This window comes from Lates calcarifer, linkage group LG4 (assembly GCF_001640805.2).
Source record: "Lates calcarifer isolate ASB-BC8 linkage group LG4, TLL_Latcal_v3, whole genome shotgun sequence".
NCBI classification, from domain to species: domain Eukaryota; kingdom Metazoa; phylum Chordata; class Actinopteri; family Centropomidae; genus Lates; species Lates calcarifer.
In genome coordinates this window covers 19,605,991-19,621,681 of record NC_066836.1, presented here as the reverse complement: position 1 = coordinate 19,621,681, position 15,691 = coordinate 19,605,991, and the positions used below count along the sequence as shown (strand labels likewise).

The 15,691-nt window shown below is 39.1% G+C and overlaps 2 protein-coding genes across 3 annotated transcripts; both read right to left on the bottom strand.

Moving 5' to 3' along the window:
- Position 1: 1 nt before the first annotated feature.
- On the bottom strand, positions 2-5,088 carry LOC108883911 (kelch-like protein 40a). The gene is made up of 6 exons (XM_018677488.2): positions 3,813-5,088; positions 3,480-3,640; positions 2,994-3,101; positions 2,248-2,433; positions 1,869-2,018; positions 2-505 (listed from the first exon to the last, which is right to left on the bottom strand). Exons 1-6 carry the CDS (start codon positions 4,935-4,937, stop codon positions 394-396), a joined length of 1,842 nt encoding a protein of 613 aa, XP_018533004.1. The 5' UTR covers positions 4,938-5,088; the 3' UTR covers positions 2-393.
- Positions 5,089-5,984: 896 nt separating this feature from the next.
- Positions 5,985-15,343, bottom strand: hhatla (hedgehog acyltransferase like, a). Of its 2 annotated transcripts, XM_018677495.2 has the most exons (14): positions 15,241-15,343; positions 14,578-14,867; positions 13,345-13,472; positions 11,889-11,956; positions 11,660-11,773; positions 11,083-11,103; positions 10,640-10,834; positions 9,423-9,632; positions 8,680-8,851; positions 8,261-8,405; positions 8,102-8,137; positions 7,795-7,996; positions 7,536-7,677; positions 5,985-7,178 (listed from the first exon to the last, which is right to left on the bottom strand). In XM_018677495.2, exons 3-14 carry the CDS (start codon positions 13,448-13,450, stop codon positions 7,036-7,038), a joined length of 1,554 nt encoding a protein of 517 aa, XP_018533011.1. In that variant the 5' UTR covers positions 13,451-13,472; positions 14,578-14,867; positions 15,241-15,343; the 3' UTR covers positions 5,985-7,035. The 2 variants fall into 2 exon arrangements, with proteins under 2 accessions (XP_018533011.1, XP_018533012.1); XM_018677496.2 differs by lacking the exon at positions 11,083-11,103 and having other exon boundaries at positions 15,241-15,342.
- Between the last annotated feature and the right edge of the window lie 348 nt (positions 15,344-15,691).

Below are 15,691 nucleotides of genomic sequence, written 5' to 3'. Positions count from 1 at the left end.
GTCATTGAAAGCAACACAATCAACCTTTATGTTTATTCCCGTTTAAATAAAGCAAACAGGTAGTAAAGAAAAATTAAGAAATAAGATAACAAAAACAGATGTACAAATCAACATTTTAGCTTTTTATACAAGAAATTTGGTGTGATATTCTAACTTGTCTTCCAGCTTTACATAGACTTAGCATGTGTGTGTCTCCCCCTGCTGTAAAACAAGAGATAAAACAAGCTGATGCTGATTTCAGAACTTTTTTTCATCCTCAGAGACCAAACTCAATTGCTGCCCTGAAGCATTATGTACCCCAAGCTAATTTTTGGCCAATGTCCATAATGAGTACACTCAATGAGTATGCTAATGCTATATCATTAAACTCATGGCACCAACAGTCCAGTTCAGTTATAACTTAGTGAGACGCAGAGTGTTGAGACGCACTGGAAGAACAGTGGATCCCTCTGCATAGCTAATCTCTCGCAAAATCCCAGTCCAGCTCTTCTCTGCCTCATCATATCTGTGGGAAAGATAAATGTGTTAGTGTTTGGTGTCCTATAGGATTATAAAATAGCAGGCAGTAATAATAAATGAAATCTCAACACTGATTTGATATGAAAAAGCCTTTCTGTCATATCTCCATTAATAGTATTAATAGTACAGAAAAAGAATGGAAATTGAATTTTTGGAATGAAAGATACATTTTGTCTCCATTTGAAACACATTATATACAAAAATAGATCTTTTTTATAGGCGGAAATTTGTACAAAAGTTAGGCTCATTAATAATAATGTGTTAGTTCCATGTCAGTATTATGTGACAGCGAGACAATGTATACAATACCATGACCCTGGAACTGGGACACTTAAGTGTCATGCAACCATAATTGCAATGTTTTATAAGTCTGCTTTTATTCTGTGCTTTCCTTATTGTCAGCAGTTCCTGTGAATATACCAAAACCAAACAATGTATCAGTTTGTCCCCAAATACTTTACCTGGTCTTTGGCACTCAGCTGCAACCCTAGTTGTTCCCACTAAAGATGGAAATCTTTAGTGGGAACAACAATCTTTAAAACTTTATCTTCTGAAGAGACCCACTCATTTCCTAAAACAGAGGGTCACTGTAGTTTTTAGCAAATATAACCTAAGCAGAAGATATCAGTGTGTTTTTGGTGGACTATTTTTTGCTGCAGATTTATACACATTTGGTTATTAAGTGAGTGTTAAAGGTGGTGGAGCTCTATGGCACAGAAGAATAAGATTTATCAGGCTCTGATAACAAGAAACTTTATGTTAGTAGGATCAATTAATTATTGCTTTTAGCCTTTTCATGGGATTTGTTGACAACGAGTAAAACAGAACATTTCAAGACTTATTTGTGTTTTTTCTGTTATGAGGTGAAAATGGTCAGTTTGTTTGGGCAAAGTTTACAAAATATATGTTTCATCTTAATCTTGGGGTGTTAATCTAACAGTGTTTCCTTTTTATTTGAACAAATGCAATGACATACTTAGCTAAAGGTTACACCTTAAGGTCTCCTATTTAGCATTTATAAGCCACATTTAAACATGTACTAAATAGTTTATAACACTATTACACTACACTATTATGTAGTTATAAGCAGATATAAGTGTTTGTCAATGTATTTGTCAACAACTATAAGTCCTATGTGCAGCCTGAAGCTGGTATATAAATAGATAATGAATGACAACAAAGTAAAACGCAGTTGTAATAATATTATATATGTCTTCAGAGAAGTCATAATTGTTAATATACATTACACCCTTATATCTCCTTATATTTGCTTCTAAATACATTATAATGTGTTATTTTTTGAATATTTGCATACTGTAAAATTATAGCCAGGTAATGTAGACTGTTACCTCCAGATGTCAGTCATCTCTGTTGGGACAGGCTCCTCACTAGTTTCACTGGGCATCATGGCAAAGCCCCCCACAGCGTACAGGAAGTCTCCCAAAGAGATCAGGTTAAGGGAACTGCGCTCCTGAGGGAACTCTGTGAACTCAGACCACCTGGAGGACAACAGTATAATAACCACACATACAGGGAAGATGATGCTGTTAAATAAGCTGCTATATTATCATATGATATACACATCAGTACAACAAGCGCAATTTTATGACCTAATGATCTACTATTCATGCTTGGTGAGTCATTTCACTACTGTGGACAGATGCTTCACATCATAACCATGAGATAAAGTAGGTCATAAAAAAAAAAAAAAAAAAACAGCTGTCTCACTTGTTGGTGGCAATGTCGTAGACCTCCGCAGAGCAGGTGAGGCCTGCGTCTGTGACCCCTGTCACCACAAATATCTGGTCTTTGTGGATGGAGATGCCAAACAGGGAGCGGGCTGTCTTCAGAGGAGCCAGGTCCTTCCACTCAAACTTAGTGGGATTGTAGACACAGACTCTTCTCATGCATTTCCTGAATAAAACATGTAATACAGTGTGTTAAAGGGACACTCTGTGAGTATGAGTACTACTCAGCCTGTCACAGTTATATATCGCTTCATATAGAAGCTTTTTCCCCTTTTTTTAAATGACAACGACTGATGATGTTGTGTTGTGTTTTTGGAGCTTTACCCATGCTAGGGACTAAAAGTCAGGTAAACTGGACCTCTGCTGCTTTGATTTTAAACATTCCTCTCTGTCTTTTTTTAATGTGTTACTTGTGAGTATCCCAGGTTTATGGAAGTGCAATGCTGATTGGTTCAGTTCTAAAACATTCAAAGTGATGCTGGCTTTTACAAAATGAATAGTACAACAAGATTAGAACAAAGTCTGGCACCTTAAGGTTTTATTTGGCAATATGATATCACTGTCAGAAACTGTATATTTAATATGTATAGATGTTGAATAGGGATGTTGAAACAATGTTCTTTTTATCAAATGAATCCACATTGTAAAAACACACTCCTGGTGTGTAATTTAACTGTAAAATATCAGGTTATAGTTAAGTCATAGACTATCTGGAGTGTTACATACTTGCTCTCAGACTTTCCTCCAATAACATAGACAAGACCTTTGTGGGATACAGTTCCATGGCCATATACTTCATAAGGCAGAGGATCTGATTCCCCCCATTTGAATGACCTGTGTACAAAAACATATACCGGGTAAATGCATGTACTGTACATGTATAATATTATGAACAGTGACTCTTTAGATGATGAAGATGACTCTGCTGACTCATATAACAATTCTAATAAAACTGATGGAAATGCCAAAGAATTCACAAAGCTACGTTGTTGTCCAAAGAAAAACATTTATCTCTGAATAGTGATTTTTCAGTTAAACTGAAGGATTCCTTTATAGGTTGATAAATTTCTCTTTTAAAGCTAAATAAACCATTCAGAAATCCAATGAATCTGCCATAAATGCATAGTGAGACAATTACTGTATCTATGGAAAACTTTATCAGCGTGACTCTCAGTATTTAAGTTCCATTTCAAGATGAACGTCTGTACTCACTGTCTGTCATAGATCATGACTGAATCCAGGGCATGCTCGCCTTCCTTCAGTTCCTTTCCTCCCACAACAAAGATGGAGTTCTCTGCTTCTGTCAGCCCAAACAGACAGCGAGGGTTGGGTTGTGAGGGCATCCCTAACCATTCTGAACTCACTGGGTCAAACTGAGAATGAATAGAATGATATGTGAGTAGTGAAATATAGAAGAAATCAACATTTTGTAGATACATATTAAAATGGGTTTTACAGGAAGTAGAAAGAAGTAGAACTGTAAGAAAAGCAAATTGTTTTCAGATAACAAAGAACTACAGGTGGTCTTTATGATTGATACACTACCTGTAGGAAGTATGAACTGAATGGGTCGTCCTTATCCTCCTCATTGTAGATAAGTCCTCCAACAACAAACACCTGGTTCTGCTTGGTGACCAGGCTGGAGTGGTTTTTGGGAATTTCTGTGGATTCTGACACCACGAAGCATTCATTTCCCACCGGGTCGTAGGCCACAGTCCCTGTGTTATTGATCATAAGTATCAGGTCTATCTCAAACATCCCAAAGCGAGGGTTGTTGTTGAGTATGCCCGGCAGGTACCCTTCCTCATCACCATCCTCCTCGTCTTCACTTCCTTCTCCCCCCTTTGCCTCATCACGGCTGAGCTTCTTGGGCTTTGGCAGACGCCCTCTGTGAGCATCCCTGACCAGATCCAACTCCTCCTTGATCTCCTGGCTGAACCGGATGTACTGGTGGCGCTCCACTTTTTCTTTGAAGTAATCCAAAGGTATAAGCCTAAAACGAATGCAGTGCAACAGCTCTTGCAGGTCCTTAGTCCGGCTTTTCTCGTCATGTTTGACCCAGTCCATCAGGGATTCAAACACCAGCTCCTCCCGCTCCACATTGAGGGAATCTGAGGTGATGATGAGGGCCAACTCGCTTGGGTCCAGCTGCAAGAAGTCCTGGTCCCTGACAACAACCTGGTAACGTTCACAGATGAACTCTCTAGCACTCAGAGTGAGCCTGGGACAATCCAGCAGCAGCCCCAATCTGAAGATAGCCAAGCAGTTACCCAGCACCAGTTTATCCTGGAGGTAGGACACACATACAGAGAAAATGGAGGGGATCTGGTACATGTTAGCAGCCATGAAGATATCCTGGACATTCTGCTCTGTCAGATTAATGTCAGAGGTGTATAAGTAGCGCAGGATCATCCCCATAACACCTGGCTCCACATCTTTGAGGACAATCTCACGCTTCTTGCTCTCCTCCAGGTCAGACAGGAACATGGCCTTGAAGAAGGGGCTGCTGGCCGCCAAAACCAAGCGGTGGCATGGGAACTCCTTGTCCTGGATTTTGAGGACACAATCCACAAATTTGTCATTCTCCAACAGGTCGCACAGTCCATCCTGAAGGAGGGTCTGTTGGTACATCCGAGGCTGTTCCGCTGGGTCTATAGTCATGGCAGCCATTTTGTTCTGTTGCCCGGTCCTGGTTGGGTTTCGTGGGCACCCTACTCACTCTCCACAACAGAAGCAGGACTGTCAGCCTTCACAGGGCTGCTCAGATTGCTGTGAATAGTGTCCACGGGTTGGTTGGCTAGTGGCTGCAGCTGTCGGTGGCTGTCAGTCACTCTGTAAGTCACTGGTATTTATAGACAGGACCCTCACAAAGCTGAGGAATCCATTTTGGTGGACAGGAAACAAGACCTATCCACTCTTATACCACACAGACCCCCACAAACAGCTGAATGACTAAGCAGGGGGGTGATGGAAAGTTTAATCCAATAGAACAACTCACCAGGCAGCCTGACTGAATCTGGTTATTTTTGATATTTTGACACACCAAGTTGTCTTTTCTATGCAGTGTAATACTGGCTTGACTAGTAATGCTGCTGAAGCAGTAGAGGTATAGTATATACCGCACTCTGTATAGACAACAGTGGTTCCAGGAAGATTAGTGTGTCACATAATAAACCTCACCTGACACCAGAAAGCCTCATGTCTTAGAAAAAACATGAACACATTAAACATGGGAGCAACACTTAAACGTAATCTTTATTCAATTAACTGTTAATTCACAGTGTTCCCACAAACCTTCCTCAGGCTACAATAAAAGTAGGTGACATACTTCACCATACTTCACAGAGTGTGTTAATTATGGAACAAACCATAGACGTATCATTAAAGGAAAAAAGAGGATCATCTGTCCCTTTGAAATGAACATGAAAGCCAAACTGGTCATGGGTTGTTGGGCCTTTAATGTTTTTATTTATCACCATTATGTAATCACTGTTGGTTATGATAGCAGTCTTTGGTCAAACTGGGCCACCTTGTGGTGATAGATGAGAATGTCTCACAAAAACATTGAGTATCAACTCAGTTATAATGAACTCCATCTATTTGAACAAAATGAAATGGATGAATGTTTTAACGCAGACCATCCAAGCAAACAGCAATACATATATTTTAATTTCCTCTTCATACAACAACAAAACAAACTCACAGGAGGACTGTCACTTGGATTAAAAACAAAACTTTATTTCAAGTCAAACTTTTGAATTAAACACTTTTGAATAAAAACCTTACAGTGAGAAAAGGCGTCGCAATCTGTATGAACTTATTCTCCTCTATCCGCTGCACTGAAGACACACAGCAGGTTTTGGTGACAGGCAGAGTAAGACTGACCCAAATTCCCTGCTGGGCCTGTTGCCTTTCATAGTGAACTAAGGACCTGTATCATGTGGAAGAGGGGGGAGAGAGATATCCTGAAATGTCACAGTACTCTCCTGTAGATGGTATGGTATTGGAGCAAGCTGTTGATCTCTGGACAGTTGAACTACATTCAGTTCTTCAACACTATAAGAGATCAAATACATTCTCAATCAACATTAAAACAGACTATCCTATACATTGTGACTTGTATTTAGCTTAGTGACAGTAGAGCTAATGTACTTTACAATCAGCTGCAAGCAATGTGGAGGTTCTCCACAGCACCCTTTGTTTATTTTCTTCATTGCACTCCCTTCGTGGCACCCTGATTTCAAGTTTTTTCAAGTTTTTAGCCTTTCATTATGTTTAAATATTGTGATGATTAGGACCTAAAACAAACTTGAGACATCATCTGACTAAAAATAATCATGTTGATGACGATGATGAAAATTCTAAAATGAACATAGGAGACAACTACACAGAGCACAGTAGTTGCTCCTTTACAATACTGTATGTCCTTGTATATACTGTTAAGTATAATGTGATAAAATATTTGGAAGGCCTATATTTTTGCTAAACAATCTTTTGTTCGGATAAAATACAAATACAAAATGCACCGTCGGTGGGTTTGTGCCAGAGGACGTGGCGATTATCTACAGCAAGTGCACTTGAGGATATTTCACAGTTCAAAATGTTGCTTTGCTTCTGACAAACAAAAGCAAAAAACCAAAAACAAATAACATAGGCTTCTGAACAATGTAGGTGCTTGACTGGCTGTTAGAGTCTGTTTCAGTTATAGTTCACAAGGCCAAAGATGGAACAGTGGCTGTTGACCATGAAGTCTGTGAAACTCTGTGTTTTACTCTGCTTTTTCTTTGCCACCATCTACTGGCTTCACCGGCTCCGGATCCTCCAGCAGGGCCTGCTGTCGCTCCCTCTCCTTCACCAGCTGCACGCCACAGTAGGTCACAAGTAACACTGAGAGGGTGGATAGAGGGAAACCTGAAAAAAGAAAAAGGTGGAAAGAAATGGAGAGGGGAAATGAGAAGAAATAAGAACTGAAAGGTATGACTTTAAAGGAATGCAGCTTTCTTTGTGCAGTGCCAAGAGTAGATGTTCAGCTGCAGATAATCCTGTGAACAACCTGTCCCTTTCTCTGTGCTCAGTTGTTAAGATTCTTTCGGTTCTATTTGAAGGAAAGCAACAAAGAGTCATGTGATCTCTGGAGGATGGCACCCCTTGAGATTCTGGGCCTTTTGAAGTCTGTGTGTGTGTGTGTGTGTGTTGTTTTTGCTTTGACTGGAACTTACAGGAAAGCCTTAGTTTTATTTTATATAATATGCCCTTGTTGTTCCCTACCTTTGAAAATCAGTCTCCTGCCCACCAGTTTGGCGAAGTCCAAACTGTTAAGGGATAGAACGTTGTAGAGGACAATGGCCCAGAAGTTGGCAGCATTGAACACACCACGGATCCTGCGTGACATAGCTTCACCCATAGCACCCTAGAAACAGAAGACACATTAATACATTCAGGTATCTGGTATAAGATGATATGCAAGAAAGTACTTTATATCTACTTGTTTCCACCTGAAAAACATTAGTGTTATCATTTTTCTCACCTCAATGGTAGAAAATGGTGGAAGGGAGAAGAACTTGGCCACCCACAGCTCAAAGTTGAGGCCAAAGCAGTTGAAAAAGGACCAGATGTAAACCAGTTCACATGGACCCAGCCACAGGGTGGTGATAGCGAAAGTGCAGAAAGTTGCCAAGAGTTCTTTGAAAATTTTATCATGATCTCCACCAATGTAGTCATAAACATACCTGCAATATTAAAACTCACATTTAATGCAAGAAAGAATCAAAATCATTTTTTTTATATAATTGGTTCTGTTATTTAAGCCCATACATTTAAATTCAAACACTCACTTGCACAGCCAGTCATTAATGCCTCTGTCAAAGTGCCTGAAAAAGACATTTTCCATGTAAATCTTTTCACACAATTTCAAGGTTTAGCATGGTCAGCAGAGAAACTACACTATGATTTCTTAAGATTGCACACAACTAGTTAGCACAGGTCACACGTACGTCTCGGCGAAGACATAAAGCATGGTGATACACTTGGGGGGCTGAGGAGGGTCCAGGTGGTCCAGTGTAGCCACAGTGTTGATGACGCCAAACATCACAGCTGATTTCACCCAGTCATACACCAGGTTTGAATAAGCCAGGCCAGCTGGAAAAGTGGAAACAAGGCAGGTTTACCTCAAGGTACATCAATAGTAGCTGTAACTTGTAGGACTTCTACTAGTGACAGATAAAACTATGTTTTCTTTACAGTTTTATTGATGAATTATGATTTGTATTTCTTATGGAATTAAAGCTGAACAGTTGAAAGACAGTGAATAAATCCAATGTGAATGTCAACGATCAGCATATTAAAAAAGTAATCATAAAATCATTAGTACCAGCTGTGCCAGGCCCATCATTATTATATATGTCTAACTCACCCAGACACCAATCAGACAGCTTGGTGACCAGCTTCATGTCACTGGGGATTGTCAAAATGTAAAGATAGTGGAAGAAGATGTCCACCATCAAAATAACTCCCAGGTGCAACAAAGCCTTGGTGGTGATGTTCCACATCTCCCTGTCTTTACGGGTCAGCTGAGTGTTGTTTGCCTGTGGAATGAAAAAGATTTTATTTTGTGAACAAGCCATCTTTGTTTTGATAGATTATAAGACCATCTTAGCATATTATACATTGGAGTTAGAATTCTCTAGTAATTGACATATGCAAAGGTTATTCTTATAGTATGAACAGCAACAGTAAGAGTAGTAGTACATACATTTTTGTATGAAAAATAATTAAAATGGGCTGTAATTTTTCTTTTCCTTAAAAGAAATATATATATATATATATATATATATATATATATATGAATATATATATATATAGATAGATAGATAGATAGATAGATAGATAGATAGATATTTGTCTCTGTCTGTGGAATTAAAATGGAGTTATATAAACCCATCAGTATCTTACATATTTGCATCAGCTGTCCAAAAATGACACTGCATGTGGGTGTTACATGAGCCTTCAGGAACTTTCTCATGCAATATGCAATCCTGAGTGATGGCTTAATAACTACTGTCAAACCTTAGAGGGCGGCTCATTTTTCACTTTTACTAATAATAACTTATAGTCCTCCAGTCAGTCACCACATTCAGTTTAATCTTAAATCCTCACCTGGACATGATACCTGTCAAAAGTCATGATAGGTCCAAAGAAGAAGAAGGGGAGGTAGAAGTTGTATTTCAGCAGGTCAGAGAATGTGTAGTTGCCGTCCTTCTTCTCACAGTTCTCTAAAGCAAAGCTCATACAACGCATGATGCTGAAGCCGCAGCCTCCATAGAACAAGATGTCTTGAAGGTTGAAGGAGCCCGTCACCAAGGCTTCCTGAAAGAGGAGAAAGACTTACTCTGAACCTCAAACATCATCTTTTTCATATGGACAACAATACCTCTGGATTACCCAGATCACTCAGTATTTGGCTTGAATTTTACAACTATGCACCTGCAAATTCTGACTAATTCTGTATTACTATTAATATTACAACAGGGACAGAAGAAGAAGTAGGGACATACAGTATCTAACATCACATTATATTGAATTATATCACTGTATAAAAGTACTATGTTACTTCTATTTTTTATATTTTTTATTACACCATGATATTATTTTTAGATTCCCTTAAATTTCTACTGCGCATATTATATAAAATACCATATACTTTGATATATCTTTATGTACTTTATATATATTATTCTTACAGACAAACATATCCATATTTATATTATGTTCAGATCACATAAAGGCTGTCAGAGTTGCACAAATATGAGCTCATTTAATTTAATATAATGTAAGGTATTGTTATGTATATAAATGTAATCTTTCTGTCTAATGGTATTTTGTCTAGATCTGTTCTTTTACCTCTTAGCCTGTCTCTTGTGTTGCTGTAACATGTGATTTTGCCTTTTGACAATCAGTCTTATCACCTTCAAGCTCTTTAATGCATTTTTTCTTACCAAGTTTTCATTGTAACTTCTTCATCTATATATTATTTCTACTGTTTACATTTTAACTGAACTCTGCACAGCTCTTTCCATTCTGCATTGTCTTTTTCTTCCTGTAGGAGCTATGCAATGCCTTCTGCTCAATCAAAAATGCAGAAAATTAAATCATATCACTTCAGTTCTCAGATGTTTCCACTGGCTACTATTTCATTAAAGACTTTAAGATCCTTCCTCTGATCTGTAAAGTTTGCAAGATCACAAGACAGACATCTCCTTCAAAGTTCAGGACTAGTTCCAAATCAAATAACTGAGCATTGAGTGTTTTTGCATCTAAAGCATTGAATAGTCTGATTGCTGATTCGGGGATTGAACCTGGAACCACCAGCTCACCTGCCAGGAGTTATAGGGTTCCAGTTTGATGGAGGCCAGTGTGGTCAGGCCAGCTGCAAAGCACATCCATTTACTCTTGACCAGTGCAACACTGTAGATTATGATGCAGTGAGATAGAACCAGAGCCATGAAGGTCCAGCCCATCGTGACCAGGACTGCCAAACCACCGTACACACCAAAGATCAAGGATCTGTGCTGTGGGTAAAGAGGGGCCAGCATCAGTGTGATGCAATGACAAGATTTTTGTACCATTCATAACTTAATGCAACACACATGAGTAGTGGTGTTAGTGCAATAACACTGTTGTATCTACAACAATTGATACGCTTTAGGATGGAAAGATTAAATTGTGGGTGGAAAAAACAAGTACACTGTCCAGATATCAATGGTTTAAATCAAACACATGAGAAATGTTAGAAAATTCACAAGTTTATTAATGTTACCTTACATCCATCTATACCAATCTTCATTGTAAGCATGAAACAAGACAGAAAACATGTTTAAAACAAAATGAACTGTTTTAAATATGTCAAAAATATTCATAGGAAAAAATCATAAATAGAATCAATCGACACCATCACAGTCTAACAGAATGCAACTCATGCTCATGCATCGAGTCAGTCATTTGTTAGACCTTGACGTACAAAATATTACAAAATGTCTTTGTTTAGTCGAATAGAATAGAGGTACATTGATTATTTTTAATTATTATTATTATTATTATTATTGTTATTAATGAATTACTTGTACAGCCTGAGACGTACTGTTAACATCAGTGCAAAGCTACTTTGCACTGAGTGTGTTTATAACACATATCAAATGGCATCTGATGCCTTGATTGGAGCAAAGCTTAGGTTCAAACACGAACACACAAACACACACATATGTACAAACATATTATCCATACATACATATACAAAAGAAACATGCAGTGATACCTGTATGGAGTCAGAATACAGTGATATCTCATGGACATTCACACTCTGGCTTTCTGTCTCTATAACACACACATGCACGCACCTTTGGAGCTATCAGGGCGAATATCTTGGCAAAGATCACGTGACCGGTGAGAGCAAAAAGGATATGATTGCGGAATGTAGTGAACCACATCATCCATTCGAAGTCTGTAACATCCTGTGGGAAAGGAAGGTGCATTAACACATGACAAGCACTCTCTTTTGACATCAGTAAATCCAGCTAAAGAACACAATGAGATGCATATAAGAATTACACAAGATGGACAACTTACCATTTTCCTGCCAAAGTAATGCCATCCTGGTTTCACACTTTCTTTGAAGGTCTTTCTGTTTACATTCTCTAAATAAAGAAGGAAAAAACAGGACAGTCAGCAGACACTATGTGAGATATCGTGCATCAGAGATAGCATTCAATTAATAATTGTAGAACGTGGTAAATCTTCTAGGCTGAGGCACAGTAAGTTCAGACTTTAGGCTGCTTTATTTTTGGGTTCTATGTGAACACTGTGCATTGTGTAACATAATCTTCCTGAGAAAAATGTCCCGTCAGAGTCAAAATTTGAACAGCTTTCGTGTAATTGTTGGATTATTCACAGTGAATTTAAGGTGTGAGACCACATTCAGCACATGTGTCAATATCAGATATTACATAATGAACTCATTGCAAAGCTTTCTATTTTTGACATCTTCACTCATACAGTCATAATCTGGTTATAGGAGATTAGTTCACTGCATGACCTGAACAAAACTCTGACACAGAAATGATCAAAATAACAATAAGAAGAAAAAATAAGCAAGATAATGATCAGAATCGTGGCAATGCTGTTGAGACATTCAGTGCTCAGCAACAAATCCTTTTGGCACGTGGCCCCACAGCAGCTCCTCCAGCTTTGCCTGATTACACTAATGGCCATGAAAAAGGATATCAAAATGTGAGGGTCAGTCAGGGAAAGCCTCTTACCTCTGGGAACACAGCCAGATTTCTATTATCAGTATATAGTGCTACTGTAGCATGCAGACCTGAGCAGTACCAGTGCCCACAGATAGAGCAGCCATAAATGACCATTTTAAGACACAGACTGTAAATACTAAATAATCAGGACAAAATGATGTCTAACATGACTCTGCCCTGGTCAGTCTGACAGCACAGACTGTGGCACACAGTACCAACCACCAGATTACACTGAGTCCATTCAGATCAGTGTGTGAAGAGGCTAGTTTTACCATTTTACAGTCTGAATACATGCAAACATGCAGCATTATTTCAGGATAAAGGGTCTGGGGATTAGCTGGCTCACTGCACCTGATTTTTTAAACGGAAACATCTTCATTAGGAAAATAATTAGAAAGTAATTGGAGCATCTTTAAATTGTCTTCATATTAATAGGAATATGCAGGAATTCCCAAGGGGTCACTTTTAATCTACTAAATTAACTACACTGCTTTATAAAGCTGTAGAGCAGTGTTTTAAGCAGGGATCTTATTTTCTGATGCCAATTTTGATAGAAAATTCACATTTTACACATTTTTCAGTGAGATTTATTTGAATTGAAAGTGTTGACTGGAGTGTGTTTTTTTTCTTTACATGTAAAATCAGTGAGCTCTGGGATCAGTAAACAGGAATGGATTTCAATGAACTTTGTAAACCTGTTGCATTGATCTTTTGAGTTACACTGACAGTGTGCACTGTATGTGCTTATGACATCTCTTCACATGTCATGCACTCACCACTTGAAGCTTCAAATATCCAACTGCCAGCCCATATCAAGGCCACACCGAGTACAGCTGTGTAGAGATACAGCTCATATCTGGGGAGGGCAGCCTTGATCCCCATGGTGAATGTGTAGACAGGGAGCCTAACGGGTTGAAAAGCAATCAGCCACACAACATTAGACCTGACTGAAGGCAAACAGTATGAGTATGAATAATAAAATAAGTAGATTGAAGGATGGTAGCAGAACATTTTAAAAACGTGAGTTTACCTAGGTTTATTGAACCAGTGTTTTTCAAATGTTGATTATTCTGAAGGAAATAGTTAAGTTTTAGTTTGGCCTGAGGCGTCAGTATGAAGCATGTATGTTGATAGTACTGCCTTAGAAATATTGTGTGGACGTAATAATTTTTAAAATGTGCTTGATAAGAAGACAAAACACAAGAGGTTGTGAGGCCTGTATACACTACTGTGTAACTGTAGATTCTTCAGTTTGATCATCAGCACCTCTCATAAAGATTCCCCTGACAACCACTTATATTATAACCCAGGGGAAAAACAGCATATTGCCAATATTTTATAAAAATTCACAATAGTAACTAAATGTGATACTCCTGGTGCCAACACATAGTAACGCAGGTTCTACGTGTCAGATACGCCCCGTGGTGTTTGAACGAGATAACATTTTACTAATAAGCCTTAAAGATCGACAGGCCAGTGACTTAAATAGGACTGCAGTGCTTTGGCTCCTCGGAATCAGCATCGTCAGCTGCGCAACCCTACCTCTCATTCCTATTATAGCTCTTGCAGTTGGTCTGCTGTACAGCAGGGCAGCTGCAGTGCTATGTGATCTGAGAGGCGCTGGGGATTCACTTCACAGAATAATTAGCGCTGACTGGAATGACCAGGAATGGTGCATCGGAGTAAGAAAACAACCAGACAGTTACTTTCCAGCGGAGGATAACGCACTTGTGCCTAGTTGAGTGTGTATGTATGTGTGTGCGCCAGGCTCTTGTCACGCACTCTGAGTTGAAGTTAAAGGAGTTGGACTAACAAGTCTTCTCCATGCCAAGATGTAACCATGGCTGGGCAGGACCCCAGCAAAGCGTCCTGCATACAAATTCTGGTTCACAGTTTCACTGCTCCATGCACACAGAGCCGAAAACACACAGGCCTTCTGCATTGATTTTTTACTGGTTACTCTTGTATTTAACCCTGTGCACAAATAAAAAACACTTGGTTTTACTAACCTTGTATCCGCTTCACACTGTCAAGAAGATGGCAGCAGTGTTTAAAGCCCGACTCTTCAATACAGACAATAAAGAAAAGGGGGTGGCGGTGGTTGCAGCAGGTTTTCTAATTCATCCGTCTTGTGGGGGGCTTGCCGCTGCCGCTGCCTGCGATCACCAGCCTTGGCCAGTCAGGATGTTGCGGACTCAACGAAAGGAGGAGGAGGAGGTGGAGGTGGAGGGGGGATATATTTATCCTTCCCTACCGCACCGCAGTGAGGGGTGGTCCACACCGAACCCATCAGACCTTACTGGAGCACAAAAACACTCTGTGACTATGGTTTAAAATGAGGAGAAAAGCAAGTGCATCAATCACTATCAGTGAACACTACACCTCTAGTGATTCTCCAATCAAAACTATTATAGATTAGATTTGAAAATAAGAGTGCAAATATTATATAATATAGGCTCCTAGATGAGACACGACTTCAACTTTCCCATTTCAAACGCTGCTGCAAGTACTACTAAGTTTTTTGATGTAATATCCTCTCTATGGTATCAGAATATACAACCATCTTATAAAGTCATCTAAGGAATTTAGTGATTTTATATAGTTTTCAATCAATGTTTCCTATAATTCTGCGAGTTTATTCGAAGCAGCACTGTAACAAAATAGTACTTTACCAGCCTATATACGGCAGACACCGAGTGGTCTCACTTTCTATCTTCAGACACACTCAGAGAATAAACCAAGTCATCTGGCAAGAACCCATCCTCTCCAAAACTGATAGTGCGAATGATGTGGTTGAATACAAATGCAGGCGGTGTAATGTATTTTATCATGATGAATGCGGAGTATCATTGACGCATTTCCCTAATAAAGACACTAGGGGGCGTTCTCGACTTTTTAAAAATTGTCCATCAACCAACGGCGACAGAACACCCACCAAGGGTTTTGGATTAAGAAAAACTATTTGCTGCTGATGTTAAACGAACTGTTGTTTTCCCAGGGACCGTGTTAAAACTACAGTCAGCTCCCGTCTTATACAGCAACATAAACTGTATTATGCTTGAACGTATTCTTTTCATGCTAATAATAAAGAGCTGTATAATTTGATGCGTGCGACTAACACTA